The following is a 15,905-nucleotide window of genomic DNA, read 5'->3' on the forward strand; positions in this document are numbered from 1 at the left end:
TCTTGAATTTTGTGTCATTGTTCAATCACCACTATGTTACTCCAACTAATACATACATTCCCACACACATTCTCTCTCATGCAAGTTCGATCAAAACAAACATTTAAGAACAGGGTATATGATATGCATCTATTCATAAATCTCACACATAGAATTCCAATCTCAAATATTAACTCATAGAACAAAGAGTCGCCACAAGGGAATTACATAGATGACCATAATCATGTTTGGAATCTCATATGGTACTAGATCATTGATAGAACAAGAGAGAGAGACAGAGAGAGAGATCAAGCTACTGCCACAAACCCGTAGTCTAAAGATTGACTACTTACTTTTTTATCATGGTGATGTTGGTGTAGATGTTGGACAAGGTAGAGATCCTACCGGTGGTGGCTCCGGTGGTGTTTCCTCCTCCAATTTTCGTTGGTTCTAACTCTATTTCGGTGTTTTCTGTGTTATGCTCCGCCTCCTTTCCGAGATGCACTGGGGGACCTTTATATAGCCGTTTTTAGGTCAATAATTGGAGGTAGGGCTTTGGATGGATGATTGAAGATGCTCAAGAAGTGAAAGAGCATGGGTGGGACGGCCCCGCTCCTGGGCCATGCCACCTGGTCTCTTTTGGGCCTCCGGGCCCCTCTCGTGAGGTTCCAGTGCTCCAGGTCATCCTCTTCGTGAAATAATAATCCACAAAAAATCCTTGATCAATTTGACTTCGTTTAGGTCCTTGAAAGTTAAAATACACAAAACAAGGAATTCCTGTTCTACGGAGTTGTAACCAAAATAAGGGGGGTCATTGGTAAATTCCCAAAATCAATATAAAACATTGATATAACATTAGATAAGATGGAAATATGTGGGAAGGACGCTGATTTTCTAGCCATGTGCATAGATGTTCATAGGGTGGTTGCCGTTTGGGTATAGAGAGCATGGTAGTTTGCATCGTTGTGCGTGGAGGAGGTGACTTTGCAAATTATTGAACTGTCTCGAGTGGAGGGAAAATACAACGTCGAAACAGGTGCATATATCTTTGAAAATCATCATGCAAGTCCATACCAAAATTAGCATGCAATAAAAAGGCACATCCATACGAATCATAACTACATTGTGGAGGGACATACAACGTCGAAACGGGGAAAATAGATTTGAGAATCATCATGCAAGTCCACACCAAATCATCATGCAATAAAAAGGCACCAAAATCATCATGCAATAAAAAGTCATATTCATACGAATCATAACTACATAACTGCAAAAATTATGTAATGAAAAATCATGCAGTGAATATGATCATGCAATTGCATACCAAAATCATCATGCAAAAGGTCTGACCAGCAAACATACATATGAAAATATCATGAAATAGTATAAGCTGTGAGGGGGTGTGAAATTATAACGTGTGGATTTTGTTGTTCGTGTGCTCCTGAAAATCTTGCTCTCTATATCATGTAGTGTGCATATCGACGGTGGGAAGGACATGTACAACTATATATCCCCATGGCTAGCCCACTATTTCCCTATCTGGGAATATGTATCAGTAAAGTACAAAGTTCATTTATGTATTTTACATGTATCAACATTTCCAAGCTTAACTCATGCTCGTCATCGAGTATGAAGGTGATAAAACAATAGACATGAACTTTGGAGTTTGTTGCTATGTTGGATATAACAAGTAATACTACACAAAGTTAAATGATCCATTCTTTATAGAATAGCAACATGCAAATGAGGTATAAAGTTAAATTTCTGATGCACTACATCCATGCTCAGCATTAAGTCATTTTGTGTAAAGACAAACAAATGTACTAAGGACATTTAAGCATGTAAGTGCAAGTAATACTATTTGGTCCAGAATCTTATTCTTTCTTTTTCTTTCTTCTTTTTGTATATGTGGGTAACTTGATTGATAGAAAGCAAGTAGAAAATATACATGCTAGCACTTTGTTAATATAATAGAGCATAAAATAAAGTTTTGAGATATGCAACTCATTTCAACAGTAATCACTACTTGCCCTCATTGCTAATGGCATCCAACCTATTCTCTTAGGTAATTTCATAATTGTTTTGCATGTGTGCTTTGATTCTCATACAGCTTTGGAATTCCGTATTTGAGTGAAATAATGTTGATCAAAGTGGAGATAGAACCTTGCCATTGTAGCATTGAACATATTCTGCAGTTATCCTAAAATAAAGAAATACTCCCGTGCATGTTCTTGACTTAAGTAATTGTAACCCTTGACATATTCATTTATAGAGTATTTAACTTTAATGGTTTAAAGATTTATGTCTTATGAACTTTATTTTCATGCTGTACCAGACTGGTTTTTTCTTGTGCCTGAGAGGAGTATTACTTATTTTTTGAAAATTTAAAGTTACAGCTTCATGTACTCACAGTACGAGGTTCATGCATGTTCAAAAGGTATTTCTCAAAGGTTTTAGTTTCTGCTAGACAATATTCCACTGTTATCATATCTTTCTTAAGCATTTGTTTTCATGTAGAATTGGTAGAGCCATATTCCGTTTCTGTCTTACAATTGGTAAGCATATGCAACCCAGTCAGAACTCATAAGCATATGTTGCCGCCTCGCTTGTTGCAACGACGGCGAGCATGAAGTGTGGTCCCGGCGGCAAGCAGAGCGGCGGACGGCAGCAGGAGATGGAGCTCCTCACAGCGGCCCCTGCACTGATGAGCAGGACGACGAACAACGAGCAAAGTGGCCGACGGTAGCCGGAGGTGAAGCTGGTCGCGGCGGCTTGTGCAGGGCGTGGGCGAGATCGTGCAGCGTGGTTCACGACCGGATTGCACGCGTGCGCTGATTTGTGTAGAGGACTTTGTTTACTGATCTTGAAGAGCAAATGGGAAAGGGTCTGCCCTGCTCATCCCCCGTTTGAAGGCTGAGAGGAATGGGGCTTCGGCATTGGCAGCCTTTAATGCCTCCATTTAGAAGATGATGTCTTTCTTCACCAGCGAGAACATCGATAGGGATGAGAGATACGCCGTTATGTGGAAGGCCATGTTGGACAAACAAGATGTTAAGATTGGCTTCAAGAGACATAAGGTAGAGGCCGCTAATATGGAATCTCAAGCCAGCATAATGAAGGCCATGAATGAAGCATCCAACATCCCTGGCCAAGATGATGCAAGAAGCTAATATCTTGATGACAGACATGTCGAATATGGACCCATAGGTGAGAGCGTGGCACGAAATGTACCGCAAGTGCATCGAAAATGAGGTGATGGAAGCCCAAGCGGCAGATCGACGTTCATGCATGGCGGCAACGGCAACACCATTGGTCGCGGAGCAGCACCCATGATTGTCGTGCAACTGGTCGTCGACAAGCCGGATGCCATGAACGTGATCCCACCGCTAATGTGATCCATTTAGCCATGAAGCTCAAGTTGTTTTGGTAGCCGAACTATGAGATGAGGACAATTTGGTGGTCGGATGTTGGCCACCAGTTGAATTGCTTTTCAAAAAACTTAATTCGAATTTCTATCTCTATTTGTGAGTTTTATTTTTTTTTGGTCAAAAATTCCTATTAGAGTGGTGGTTTTAGAGGTGCCAGTGTGGGGCTGCCCTCCCCAAGTGGAGGGAGCAGATGCGGTCACCCCCAATAAAATGTTGTTGGCGCACCTTCAGACCCCTATTTGTGAGGCGCCGGTGAAAATGCTCTAGATATGTCAGAATTTGGAGTGATGGGTGAGTTCACCATCGCCACACTAGAGAGGAAAAGGATTAAAACCACACACCCGGCGCAACACGGAGCATTACAATTGTACCTAGGGGCAGAGCCGCTGGAAAACCTCGTGCCTCCTTGTGACAATTAATACATTTGTGTTTGATGAGTAACGTAAAGTATTTGCTGTTAAAAAAGGGCATTGCTATTTGCAAAGGTCTCAATTACAAACCTTGTAACAACATTGGCCGTCTTCGATGCCCCCATAAAGATAGTTTCTTCACCGCCGAGAACAAGGATAGGGATGAGAAACAAGATGTCAAGATTGGCTTCGAGAGGGAGAAGGTGGAGGCCGCCAATATGGAAGCCCAAGCCGGCATGATGAAGACCATGAATGAAGCATCCAACATCGAATTGGACAAGATGATGCAAGAAGCAAAGATCTTGATGACGTACATGTCGAACATGGATCCATTTGCGAGAGTGTGGCATGAGATGTACCACAAGCGCATCGACAAGTAGGTGGAAGCCCAAGCGGCGGATCAACGTCCATGCATGGCGGCATCAGCAACACCACCGATCGTGGAGCAACACCCATGATCATCGTGCAGCTGGTCATCGAGGAGCCGGATTTCATGGAGGTGATCCCACCGCTCACGCCGCTCCTTTGATCCATTTGGCCATGAAGCTCAAGTTGTTTTGGTAGCCAGACTATGAGATGAGGATGATTTGGTGGTCAGATGCTGGCCACCACTTGAATTGCTATTCAAAAAACTTCATTCGAGTTTCTATCTCTATTTGTGATTTTTAATTATTTATTTTGCTCAAAAATTCCTATTAGAACTGCCATTTTAGGGGCGCCAGTGTGGGGCTGCCCTCCCCAAGTAGATGGAAGAGGTGCCGATGTCCTCAATAGGTGCTAGTGGAAATGCTCTAAATATTTAGAATTTGAAGTAATGGGCGAGTTCACCATCGTCGCACTAGAGAGGAAATAGATTCAAACCAAGGCACCCGGCGCCACACGGAGCATTATAATTTTATCTAGCTAGCGGCATAGCCACCGAAATTCCTCATGCCTCCTTTTGACAACCGATGCATTTGTGTTCAATGAGTAAAGTAGGTATAGTTTCTGCAAAAAAAGGTATTGCTATTTGCAAAGGCCTCAATTACACACCTTGTGACCGTTGATATCATTTGACATGGTAAACATGCGCAAGGCCCCGCTTGTAATTTTTCTAAATAAACAATGAAAAAATAGCAAGGGATTAGATGAATTGACATCGGGTTCCAAGAGTCTAGCGATTTGTACTTCATGTCTACCTGATATGAAGTACAAATCTTTTTAGGCGCTCTAGCAGGCGTGTCAAATTAGCGTGCGAAAAACTTTACCGCGCGTGGTAAAAAACGGCATTGACAAAAGGCACGCCGCTCTACTGCCGCTAAAGCCTCCTCCTCTCCTATTTTCCCCACCGCTGAAGCACGCGGAAAATCCTCCCCCTCAACGCAACCGAGCGCGGCGCAGTCAACATGCCTCCACGCTTAGCTTTCCCGGCTACCACGGCATTCTTGTCCGGTCGACGAGCAACTTCTACGCCTAGATTTGAACCGCTGGCTACCGCCTCTCCCTCAGGACCTTCGAGGCCGTGCACGAGGCCACGCGCGCCTACGACACGGCGGTGTGGAGGCTCGGCCGTCCCGCCGCGACATGAATTTCCACGATGTCAAATCCGCCGCCCAAGCAGAGTTTTTGGCACCCTCACCGTGCCTCATCACCAACGAGGAGAGGCAGCGGCACCGCCAGTGATAGCGCCGGCTCACCATCGCCAAGACGGACGAGTGCGCCATGGCAGCGTTGCGCGAGAACTTCCCCCAAGAGGTCATCGACATGAAGGAGTTTTTAGCGCAAAAGCGGGTAGCGAAGGCGAAGCGAGCGCCCAAGAACTTTATTCTGGCGCAGCTGGAAGACTTGAGCACCATCGGCGAGAAAGATCCCCAGTGGGAGGACCTGTTTTCGTCCACCGCCTCGAGTTCATCGGACTCCGACTTGGACTTCTAGATGTTAGGTTTTAATTTATCGTATTTCAGTTTATCATATTTTAGTTTTTTTTTGCACTGTTTTAAGATTATTGCATGCCTAATATATCTGATCTATTTAGATGGTCCGTTTGATCTTCGTGTCTGATCGAAGTTTGCGCGGAAACTTGTTTGCGACTCTGTATAGCGTGTCTGGTGAAACGCTCTTGTCGGCGCGTTTTATTTTTAGGCGTCTGATGAAGCAGTACACTGAGCCGAAAATATGGTGGAGAACCTGGGTGCCAGCGCACCTGATTTCAAAAAATTCGAAAAACGTTATTTAGATGTTTCGAAAAAAGTTGAAATAATTACCTCGCTTACATCTCATCTCAATACTTATCTGGTAAAATTTTCAGAAAAAAATACGGCCGTACGTGACTCATACAAAAAAGTGAAAATGAAGTTTTGTTATGCTGTGAATAGTATACGTGTAATCAATATACTATGAACAGTACAATTTGTTATTTTTGTGTAGGCTACATACTTTCATATTTTAGGTTGAAAATTGGCACGCACATACTTACATATGTACCCCACACACATGATTTATGCCGATTTTTTTGAAACAATTTTAGTATTTTTTTCGATTTTATTGCTAAAATCGGGTGCGCCAGCACCCAGGAGCCAAAAATTCGCGTCCTACACTGAGCGGCATATAAAAGAACCAAAACAGATGTTGCAAATGGTTTTTTAGCGGGCGGATTTTTTGGGGATGTTGTGTATGCATGTTCTAATGGAGGATCCGCACAAGCCCTAGGGCAAAGCACGGGTTTTCGCGGCGTGCTGGGCTTTTTAGCACGAAGCGCACCGGCTATGGCCCGGCCCATCCTGCGGCGGGAGCGACGGTCTCATCCAAGGCCTGGATAAGGAGGCCCATTGGTCTGACTTACCTGCCGGCCCATTGGTCCTGGATGCCTGGGCATGACAGACGCGGTGAGTCGGGTCGTCACGACGGAGCACGTGGAACTGGTGACGGCGACGACTGGGGAAGCCCGACCGATGTGGCCGGTGGATCCATCGTCCATGGATAGGGATAGGGACTCGCGCGCGCGAGTCAGTCGAGGAGACCGGCATTTTTTTTGGCTCGTTCAACACGTTTCACCGCGTCTGAGCCGAACAATTGCATCAATCAAGGTCAATCAAACCGGTCACCAACCGGTCAGTCGGGTCCGCCCGACGCGGTCCAGGGTGGCGCAGCCGGCCGGCTAGCACCAACAGCACAGCAATAATGCGGGGTTGCAGGAACTCTCTTTCTCATCAACCTCTATCTCCGTACAAAAAAGCAAAGGGAATACTCCTTTTTTTTTAAGAAACGAACGCTCAAAAAATGTGGATGCAAAATTATAGGATTGATGCACTAGTTAAGTTTTCCAAAAGACGGATCTGATGAAAAAAGGCGTAGCACTATATTTATATTGAACAAAAAGATCCCGATAAACTGCAATCCCTTATCTGCTTCGGATTATCCGGTGACTAGTCGTCCTCACCTAGGACAACCAATCTTTGCCGAGGACGACAAGTCCAATGACTGGATGGCGTGGGTCGGCGGCCAACTTGCCGTCTTCGGCGAGGATGACCATTGCCGGTTGTCTTTGGCTAGAACTACGGCATATTATTTTTAAAATATTTCTGAAAACACGTATTGTTTCCGAAATTGAAAAGGCTGTTTTGGAATAGTTTAGAACTAACCCAAAAAGAGGAAAAGCACGGTAACTATTCAGAAAACCACATTCAGAAAAAAAAAACTATACAGAAAACCGAGAGCCATTTCAGAAAACCAGCAAACCAGAGTGGGAACAGAAAATACGAGCAGTTTCTTTCTTTTCTTCCCAAACACGTTCTCCCTTTCCCCCTTGGCGTCTTCTTCTTCTCCACGCCTGCCTCACCACCATCCTCCTTCCCCCACCGGCTTCCTCCCTCCATCGCCTTTCCCAAATTAGCTCCGCCTCCAATCCAATCCCACCACCGCCACCCTCCCTCAAACCAAGCCGAGCCGCCCGAATCCGCCACCGCCACCGCCCACGCCCGCATATAGCCCGGCCCCAACCGCCCCCCACCGACCCCCGCCCCGCTCGCCCGCCCGCCCGCCCCCACCACCCCTCCCCCATCCGTCTCCTCCGGCCGCCGCCTCGCGTGGGAGGGAGGGGATGGCCGCAGCGGCCGCCGCGGCGTGCAGGCGCGGCATGCTCCTGCACACCCACCACCCGCAGCACCAGTGGCCCACGCGCTGGGCCGGCCACGCCCGCACCATCTCGCAGCTCGTCAAGACCAACGGCCGACGCGCCTTCCTCGTCGACACCCTCGCCCTCGTAACCAATCTGCTCCTGCACTTGCTTCTACCGCTAGTACTTGCCTGCCTCCCTCTCCCGGGAGCCCGGGAGGTGCTCGATGAAATGAAAAATGCTGAGATGCGTGTTGCGCAGGTGCGGAAGCTCGAGTCGCAGGGCGTCCCCACCAAGCACGCCGAGGCCATCACCTCCGCCATCACCGAGGTCCTCAACGACAGCCTCGAGAGCATCTCAGAGTCATTCGTCACTAACGCCGAGATGCAGAAGGTAATAACACCTATCTATCGCCATCTGACCCTGTTTTTTTGTTTTGCTGGGAACTGAATCAATTGATAGGTTCTTCTTACTCATCATCTGTTTCCTGCTTCTGCTCTTGCCGTTTCCAGTGCGGGATGCTGCAGGAGGCCAACATCTCCAAGTTCAAGTCGCAAGTGCAGAGCTCGCAGGTATTTTGCTTGCTGGAATCGAACCCCTCTTACCTAGGTCAACGTGCCATTGGATGATCGCTGACACGTTTCTAGCACCTCTAATTGGTCCTATCACTGCTGCTGCCCTTTTGTTGAACCTGATTAGATAGCTTGTACAAGTTCCAATTACCATCTGATTATTCTGAATTACTCCATAGTCTCCTCCATGTCATGATTGTCAGTTGCTACTTGGGAAGATGTAGCCTCCATTTTGCTTATAAGTGATTGGTTTGTGCAAATATTAGGGTTAGTATGTAGCTAAGGGCGGGGATCACTGTTAATCCAATGCCTAACCATTTCGTGTTTTTTAATCTTCATACCAATGAGTTCATCATTCACACTGCTCTTTAAAAAAATGCTCGTTTAACTTCTGGACGTATTTTAAGTTACCATTATTGACGATTCTGGACGTAGCCCCAATTTGGCTTATAGAGTAAGCTACAGGGTTTGTGGAAATAGCTGGGTGCGGGGATGTGTTTAAGGGTTGGGATCACTGTTGCATGTTTCTTATTTCCAAGTCTAAGTCGCAAGTACAGAGCTCAGAGGTATTGTTGAAAGCAAAATGCTGTGTCATTCTGAAATTGTATGTTCACTGTCGTGTCTAGCAGCTATTGTGTGTATGAATGCTGCTGCCTTTTTGTTGAACTTGATCAAAGAGCTTATACAAGTTCTACTTACCATTGTTTCAGTTGGTACTTCAGAAAATATAGCAGGGTTAGTATGTAACTATGGGTTGGGATCACTGTTACCCCAATGCCCGACCATTTCATGCTTTTTAATCTTCATACCAGTGACTTTTATCATTCACACTGCTCTTTAAAAATATGCTCATTTAACTTCTGGACCTATTTTAGGTTACTGTCGTTGACATTTTGGAGTCCCCATGTTGTGGAAATGTCTAATCTAATAATGTTGGCTAGCTTTGTGTGCTTCACACATCATTTTCTTAAAAATTTGTTTCATGTTTTAGGTCTTTTGTAGGCTGCCATTATTTGTATTTTCGTTAACATCTCAACTTTGTATTTTAAGTGAGATTAGTAGGTTTCTCTAGCTCTTACCGTGCAGCATCTTGATTCGCACGTTATACCCATTATTGTCACATAGAAGGATAATGTGGTTCTTATTGATGATATAATTTCTAATACAGTTTCATTCGAACCTACAAATGCTGCCATTCTGTTTCCAAAGTTTAGCAACCTGCATTTCTTCCATTTGATATTCAAATGTCCATTATATTTTCAACACTTGGTGTTCTTGAAAGTTTGATTTTGCTTAGTATCAGGAGACTATTTAGAAAATGTATGTTTGTGTTAATTTTGCATCTCTGTCCCAGGATTAAAAAGTTTCAGTGAGTTCAAACAGTGATTAGTCTCCGTTCCAATGAACTCTCATTCGGCTAGTTATTCAGTATCGCGGAATCAGAATTGGGACTCTTCACTGTAGCTCACGAACCCTTAATAAGTCAGTCCTTTGAGCTGATCTCAAAAATATTATGTGATGTCTTCCTATTCACTCTACGGTGTTGGATATGTCGGTTAGTAGATTTGAAAGAAAAAACTTATAAGTGTTGCTTAGATGATACTGCTGTGGCTTATTGAGTTTCATTCTTGTTTTGCTTTGTATGATGCCTGCAATGGTAATGCTCAACATTGTAGAAGCATCTGTAGTATACATGCGAGACTTGACCAAAATGCAGTAACTTTCGTCTCAAAAAAATGCAGTAATTTACTACAATTATACTTACGCTTGTTTTCGTGCATGTTCCTTTTGGTTGTTCCAATGCAGACCTGTAGTGGGTATACTAGTATATTATAGAGCAGGACTAGAGCATAATTTTCTAGTTGAACTGAACACTACATAGGTTGATTTTGCTTAGTGTTCTTGAAAGTTTGATTTGCTTAATATCAAGAGACTATTTAGAAAATGTATATTTGTGTTAATTTTGCATCTCTGTCCCGGGATTAAAAAAATTCAGTGAGTTCTATTAGTTATTAGTATCTCCATTCCTATGAACCCTCATCCAGCTAATTAAGAGACATCCAGCTAATTAATAGGAAGAATTCATGAACTCTTAATAAGTCTGTTATGTGGCTGCTAGGGTTTGGGGGGGAGAGAGAGGGCTGCGAGGGCGCGAGAAGGCCGGCCGGGGGCCTTTTGCCCATGGCCGGGCAAGAGGGAAGGGATTTCCTTCTTAATTCTTGCTTGATTAGATTGATACATCTCCTCTCCATATATAGAGAGGTTTACTTGGCTCCCAAGCAAGGCTTACTTGACCCCTAAGCAAACCATAAGACTAACGGGCCCAGGCCCAGGCCCATGACGTACTCTAACACTACACCCCACCTGGACATGCAGCTCGTCCTCGAGCTGCAACCTAAACAAACCATGACTCGACGCAACACAACCCTAACACCTAAAAACGAGCCTTTTACATCTCGGTTTGTTTTATTACTCTCAACCTGAAATAGACTGGGACGCTTTATTGTTGACCCCTGAACATAAAGTGGACACCATCCGCCCGTCGGATGTGCACCTGTACAGCCACCTGGATCCCATGGAAACCAACGGAACAAAAGGAGCCCGCGCGGCGGCCGTCGGCGGAATGCGGTGGTGCTACGTGGTGTGCTCCTGTCGGTGACACCATGCCTTCTCCCCGCCGGATGACTGTCGATGGCACAGACTTTGAGGTCGCTGCCCGTGGGAAAAACAGCATGGCCGCCGCCCGTGGGGGAAATCGCACGCCCAAGATCCCCGACGCAGCGGACGGGATCGAGGTCCGTTGCGCAACGAAGCGCAACTTGGAGGAGCTGCAGCTGCAGATCACGCATCTCCCGCACATGCCGACGCACTAGGAGGCTGTGCGCAACAACCTGCAATCTCACCGCCGCCGACACGTGGCGGATAGCGATCCAAGACGGAAGCGGTGACGGCGACGGAGGGAAACGGACCTGGTGGAAGGGCATCCCGGGTGGTGTCGATGTAGAGCCCGGGGCCAAGGTCGCTCCCACACCGCCGAAAGGCAGGGACGGCGTCGGTGGCGGCAGCAGCCGCTGCTGCGGTGTTGGTGGCGATGGCAGCTGCTGTTGCAGCTGCCCACCGAACGGCAGGGACAGCATCGGTGAAGACAACAGCTGCAGCGGCGGCGTTGGTGGCGGCGGCAGCTGCTGCTGTTGCTGCTGCAGCGTCCTGGTGGGGAAGAAGGTGGCCGGCTGCTGAAGAAGAGGGACCCCCGACGCCGAGGTAGGTTCCGGCCCGGAGATGGTGGACAGCGGCAGCGGGGACTGCAGCAGCCCGGCGTCGGGTGGCGGCGACGACAGCAGCAGCGTTGGCTGCAGCGGCCCGGCGATCGCGGCGGAGGCCGCCTGGTGCGTCGGCTGCCACGGCAGCAGCGCCGCCGGCGGCGGCGGCCCATAGGGACCGGCCAGGAAGAGGCGGATCTCCTGGATAGCAGTGGTGAGATCGCGGAGGGCTGCGGTGATCTCCGCCGAGGAGAGAACGGCGGGGACGGCGGAGTGCGGCGGCGGCGGGTGGGAAGAACTCGGTGGAGGGCTGGACATGATCGAACCCGGGAAGCTGATACCAAGTGTTATGTGGCTGCTAGGGTTTGGGAGGGAGAGAGAGGGCTGCGAGGGCGCGAGAGGGCCGGCCGGGGGCCTTGCCCACGGCCGATGGCAAGAGGGAAGGGATTTCCTTCTTAATTCTTGCTTGATTAGATTGATACATCTCCTCTCCATATATAGAGAGGTTTACTTGGCTCCCAAGCAAGGCTTACTTGACCCCTAAGCAAACCATAAGACTAACGGGCCCAGGCCCAGGCCCATGACGTACTCTAACAAAGTCATTCTTTGGAGCTGATCTGAAAAATATTATGTGATGTTTTCGTATTCACTCCACGGTGTTGGATATGTGATATGTTGGTTAGTATAGTTTTTTTCTGAACTTATAAGTGGTGCATTGATGATACTGCTGATTGGATTATTGAGTTTCACTTGTTTACAATGCTTGCGATGGTAATGCTCAACATTGTAGGAATATCTCTAGTGTACATGCCACACTTGACCAAAATGCAAGTAATTCACTACAATTATACTACCCTGATTTCCATGCATGTTGCTTTTTGGTTTTTTCTGTCCACAACTGAAGTTGGGTATACTAGTACTTTATAGAGCAGGAATAGAGCATAAATTTTAGTTTAACTGAACAGTACATATTTTGATTATAGATCACTGGTGGCAAAGAAATGTAGTACTCCCTCTGTCCCAAAATAAGTTGCTCAACTTTTTCTAGATACGGATGTATCTATACACTAAAAGCATGTCTAGATACAACCATATCTAGACAAACTTGAGCAGCTTATTTTGAGATGCAGGGGGGAGTATATGTGCACAATACATTTTTTTGCACTATATTCGCATTGATTGTAGGTTGTACACTCCTTTTTCAATTTGTTGGTTTTGTAGCTTCTGCTTTCGGACCTTTCTCCTGTACTTATTTCTCTATTGAGTTGTGTTGGAACAAAATATGTTCAATAATAGGCTACGGCATACAACTTACAATTGACCATTTCAGTCAGACCTGATGTTTTCGGCTAAAGAAACTCATGAGTAGAACTTTTCTCTATGCAGGAAAACCATTTCTCTTTGTTACAGCGGGAGACTGAAAAACTCCGTGGAGATATTGATAAGATGAGGAGTGAACTGAAGTTAGTATTAGCTTGTGGTTTTATGAAGCTGTTTATACCACAAATTTGAATTAGGATACCTAATTGTTCATTTTGTGTGGTACAGGTATGAGATTGACAAGGTCACTGCAGGGCAGCGGTTGGATCTAAACCTTGAAAGAGGGTAAGATTAAGTTTGTTTTCTATGCAGAGTGCACTATTTGTTTTTTTTACTTACCTTGTGATTGGCGAAACCTTAATGGCAGTTGCTGACTATTGAAGCATCATAAATTTGTATTTTATCTGGATTAATGCAAGAATAAATAAATGAAGAATGGTTAAACATTTCGCTTTGAAGATAAATGGATATCTACTTTGCTATCTCCTTTGTCTGTGGCCTTTAAGCACAGCTTGTCTGCTTTATGCAACTATTGATCGCTTTTGTTTATGACGAAACATTGTGTCCTTCAGTATTAAAATTTTGGAGAGCAGCCGAACCTAACACACTGTGTAAGATGTTAATCGTTTTGCTGTGTTGGACTTTCACCTTTCTCTTTTTGGTTGGGTTGCTCATAATTTTTCTTCTCAAAATTCTCTGATGGTCAGGATGTAATAAATAGCATATGAGATTATTGAATCTTACCTTGGCCCTTGCGCCTTGACTGGACCTTTGAATTATAGCATTGATTGAAATGCCATCTAGATTGCTACCATGAGAATTCCACTACTACCCTTTAACACATTGGTATTTGAAGATTCAGAATGAGTTACGGGTAAACTAACTTATTGCAGAACAATTTCAAATAGTGCATACTAGTAGCGAGCGAAACCAAGTGGCCCGTCCCCTTGCAAAGATTCTGCACTGGGCATTAATTCCATTGTTCCCTCGCGGTGATTGTTAAATACATATTCCCATATCCCTCGTTGACCTTTCTAAAAATGAAACCAGGTAGTTTCATCTATTAGTTATTACACGGTGCATTACTTCCATGATTACTCAAGTAGTTGCCCTGTCTTTGTCACATTTCCTCAACAATAATTAAGATGGTTTTGTTTGTCTTGTCTGATTAAAACACAATTGCTACAGGCGCATTCGTGATGAACTTGCCAAGCAGAATGAAGAAACTACAGATCTCACCACAAAGCTTGACAAGGTGAGCAAAAGGCCTGAACGTGTGGGCTTTTGGCATGGCCTCTTTATCCTAGACATAACTGAACCTCTCCGCTTCGCTGCTATTTGCAGGAGATCCATTCACTGAAAGCCCAGCTGGAGGCAGCAAAGTATGATGTCATCAAATACTGCATAGGTACCATTGTTTCAATATCAGCTGTTGGACTCGCCGTTCTCCGCATCGTGATGTGAAGCAAAATACAAGTTCTTTCCTTCACCCATTTATCCATGGATACCGCAAAAGAGGATAGTTCCGATTCTGTTCCTAGTTTTTTCAAAGGGGGCAAAACTTGGCCAGGGGAATGTTGTAACGTCTGCTAGAGAGAGAGAAAGTTCCTCAAAACCTGTAAGATAGATCGACCTGCAGATGGAATACATACGAAATGATGATTCTTTACCTGTGCTTGAGCTTCGTTGTGTTGTCAGTTAACAAGGTGAATGTTTCCTCTGTCTCGGTGGAGGCGAAAGTCACTGTTGTGTTGTGCAATTAACACGCTATGGACACATCTAATCCTAGGAAGGAGAACTATTGATGTTTCCGTCTCTGGTCTCTCTTTTCCTGTTGCCTTGCTTCACCTTTTACCTTTCACTGACGTTAAAAGGTTGGTTGAAATTGATCAGAAGCTATGCATATGTCATAGATCGTTGTTTTGCTGGGCAGCATATGGTATAGTCTATCACTTGACTCTCTACGCTTGTGCTGTTGCGAACTCCATTTCAATATGCTCCTATTTCTGTGCACAAATTGGTACTCGCAACGTTTTAAAGTGTTACTTTGTATCTAGAGCGAATATGGGAAACCCCAACTTTTGTTTTCTTGTGTCTGAAAAAGGGTGTAGTCCAGTTTATATATTCTCTCGGAGTGCTGAGCCAGTGCTGCTGATAATAATAGCATAATCGCCGAACCATATCCATACCTCAAAAGGAAAAGAGGCTGGATACAAGTTGCCACCGGCGGTCACGTGGGCTCTGAAAGGCACACACGGATCCATCGTGGTTAAGGTGAGGTAAGCTGATTGGTGCCTTGACAGGCACCTGTAGCAGTTGCGGTTGAAACCGAAAGCCTGCCTGAAGGTGACACTTCCTTCTTCCGTTAAACCTTGAGGGTCACTTTGGTTTGGATGAAAACGAAAGAATGAATCTGGTTGCTATAGCATCTTTTGATTTAGGGCATCTCTAGCGGGTTCCCCTCATATTGTGTCCGGAATCAGTCCCTTTTTTTTTCTGTTTGAGCGGCGGCCGACAAGTGTTCGCGAGAGTTCGTCCCAAATACACCCCCAAACAGATACTTTCATATTCGGGTTACCTTTTTTAAACACATATTTGTTTATTTTAAACTAATTATACAAATAAGTTTAATTTGAAACTACGACAAAATTAAACTAAACAAGAGCACTAAATTATTACAACCTAACTATGGCAACCTGTTGTCCTCGGAGTCGACACACCATCATTGCCGGAGTCGATGTCGGCGCCAGCGCCTAAATCTAAATTGCCTCAATCTGGGACGCCTGGAGCTCGCCGTTTGCCACATCTGCTCCCCCGATGCAGACTCGCCGCCGGTTCGCCCT

General features: G+C 45.4%; 1 protein-coding gene across 1 annotated transcript; it reads left to right on the top strand.

The window, feature by feature from the left end:
- The first annotated feature begins 7,857 nt into the window (after positions 1-7,857).
- On the top strand, positions 7,858-14,742 carry LOC127312882 (protein FMP32, mitochondrial). The gene is made up of 7 exons (XM_051343428.2): positions 7,858-8,057; positions 8,172-8,303; positions 8,423-8,482; positions 13,129-13,205; positions 13,291-13,347; positions 14,251-14,317; positions 14,407-14,742. Exons 1-7 carry the CDS (start codon positions 7,896-7,898, stop codon positions 14,524-14,526), a joined length of 675 nt encoding a protein of 224 aa, XP_051199388.1. The 5' UTR covers positions 7,858-7,895; the 3' UTR covers positions 14,527-14,742.
- Positions 14,743-15,905: the final 1,163 nt, after the last annotated feature.

The sequence above is a fragment of the Lolium perenne genome, chromosome 7 (assembly GCF_019359855.2).
Source record: "Lolium perenne isolate Kyuss_39 chromosome 7, Kyuss_2.0, whole genome shotgun sequence".
NCBI lineage: Eukaryota > Viridiplantae > Streptophyta > Magnoliopsida > Poales > Poaceae > Lolium > Lolium perenne.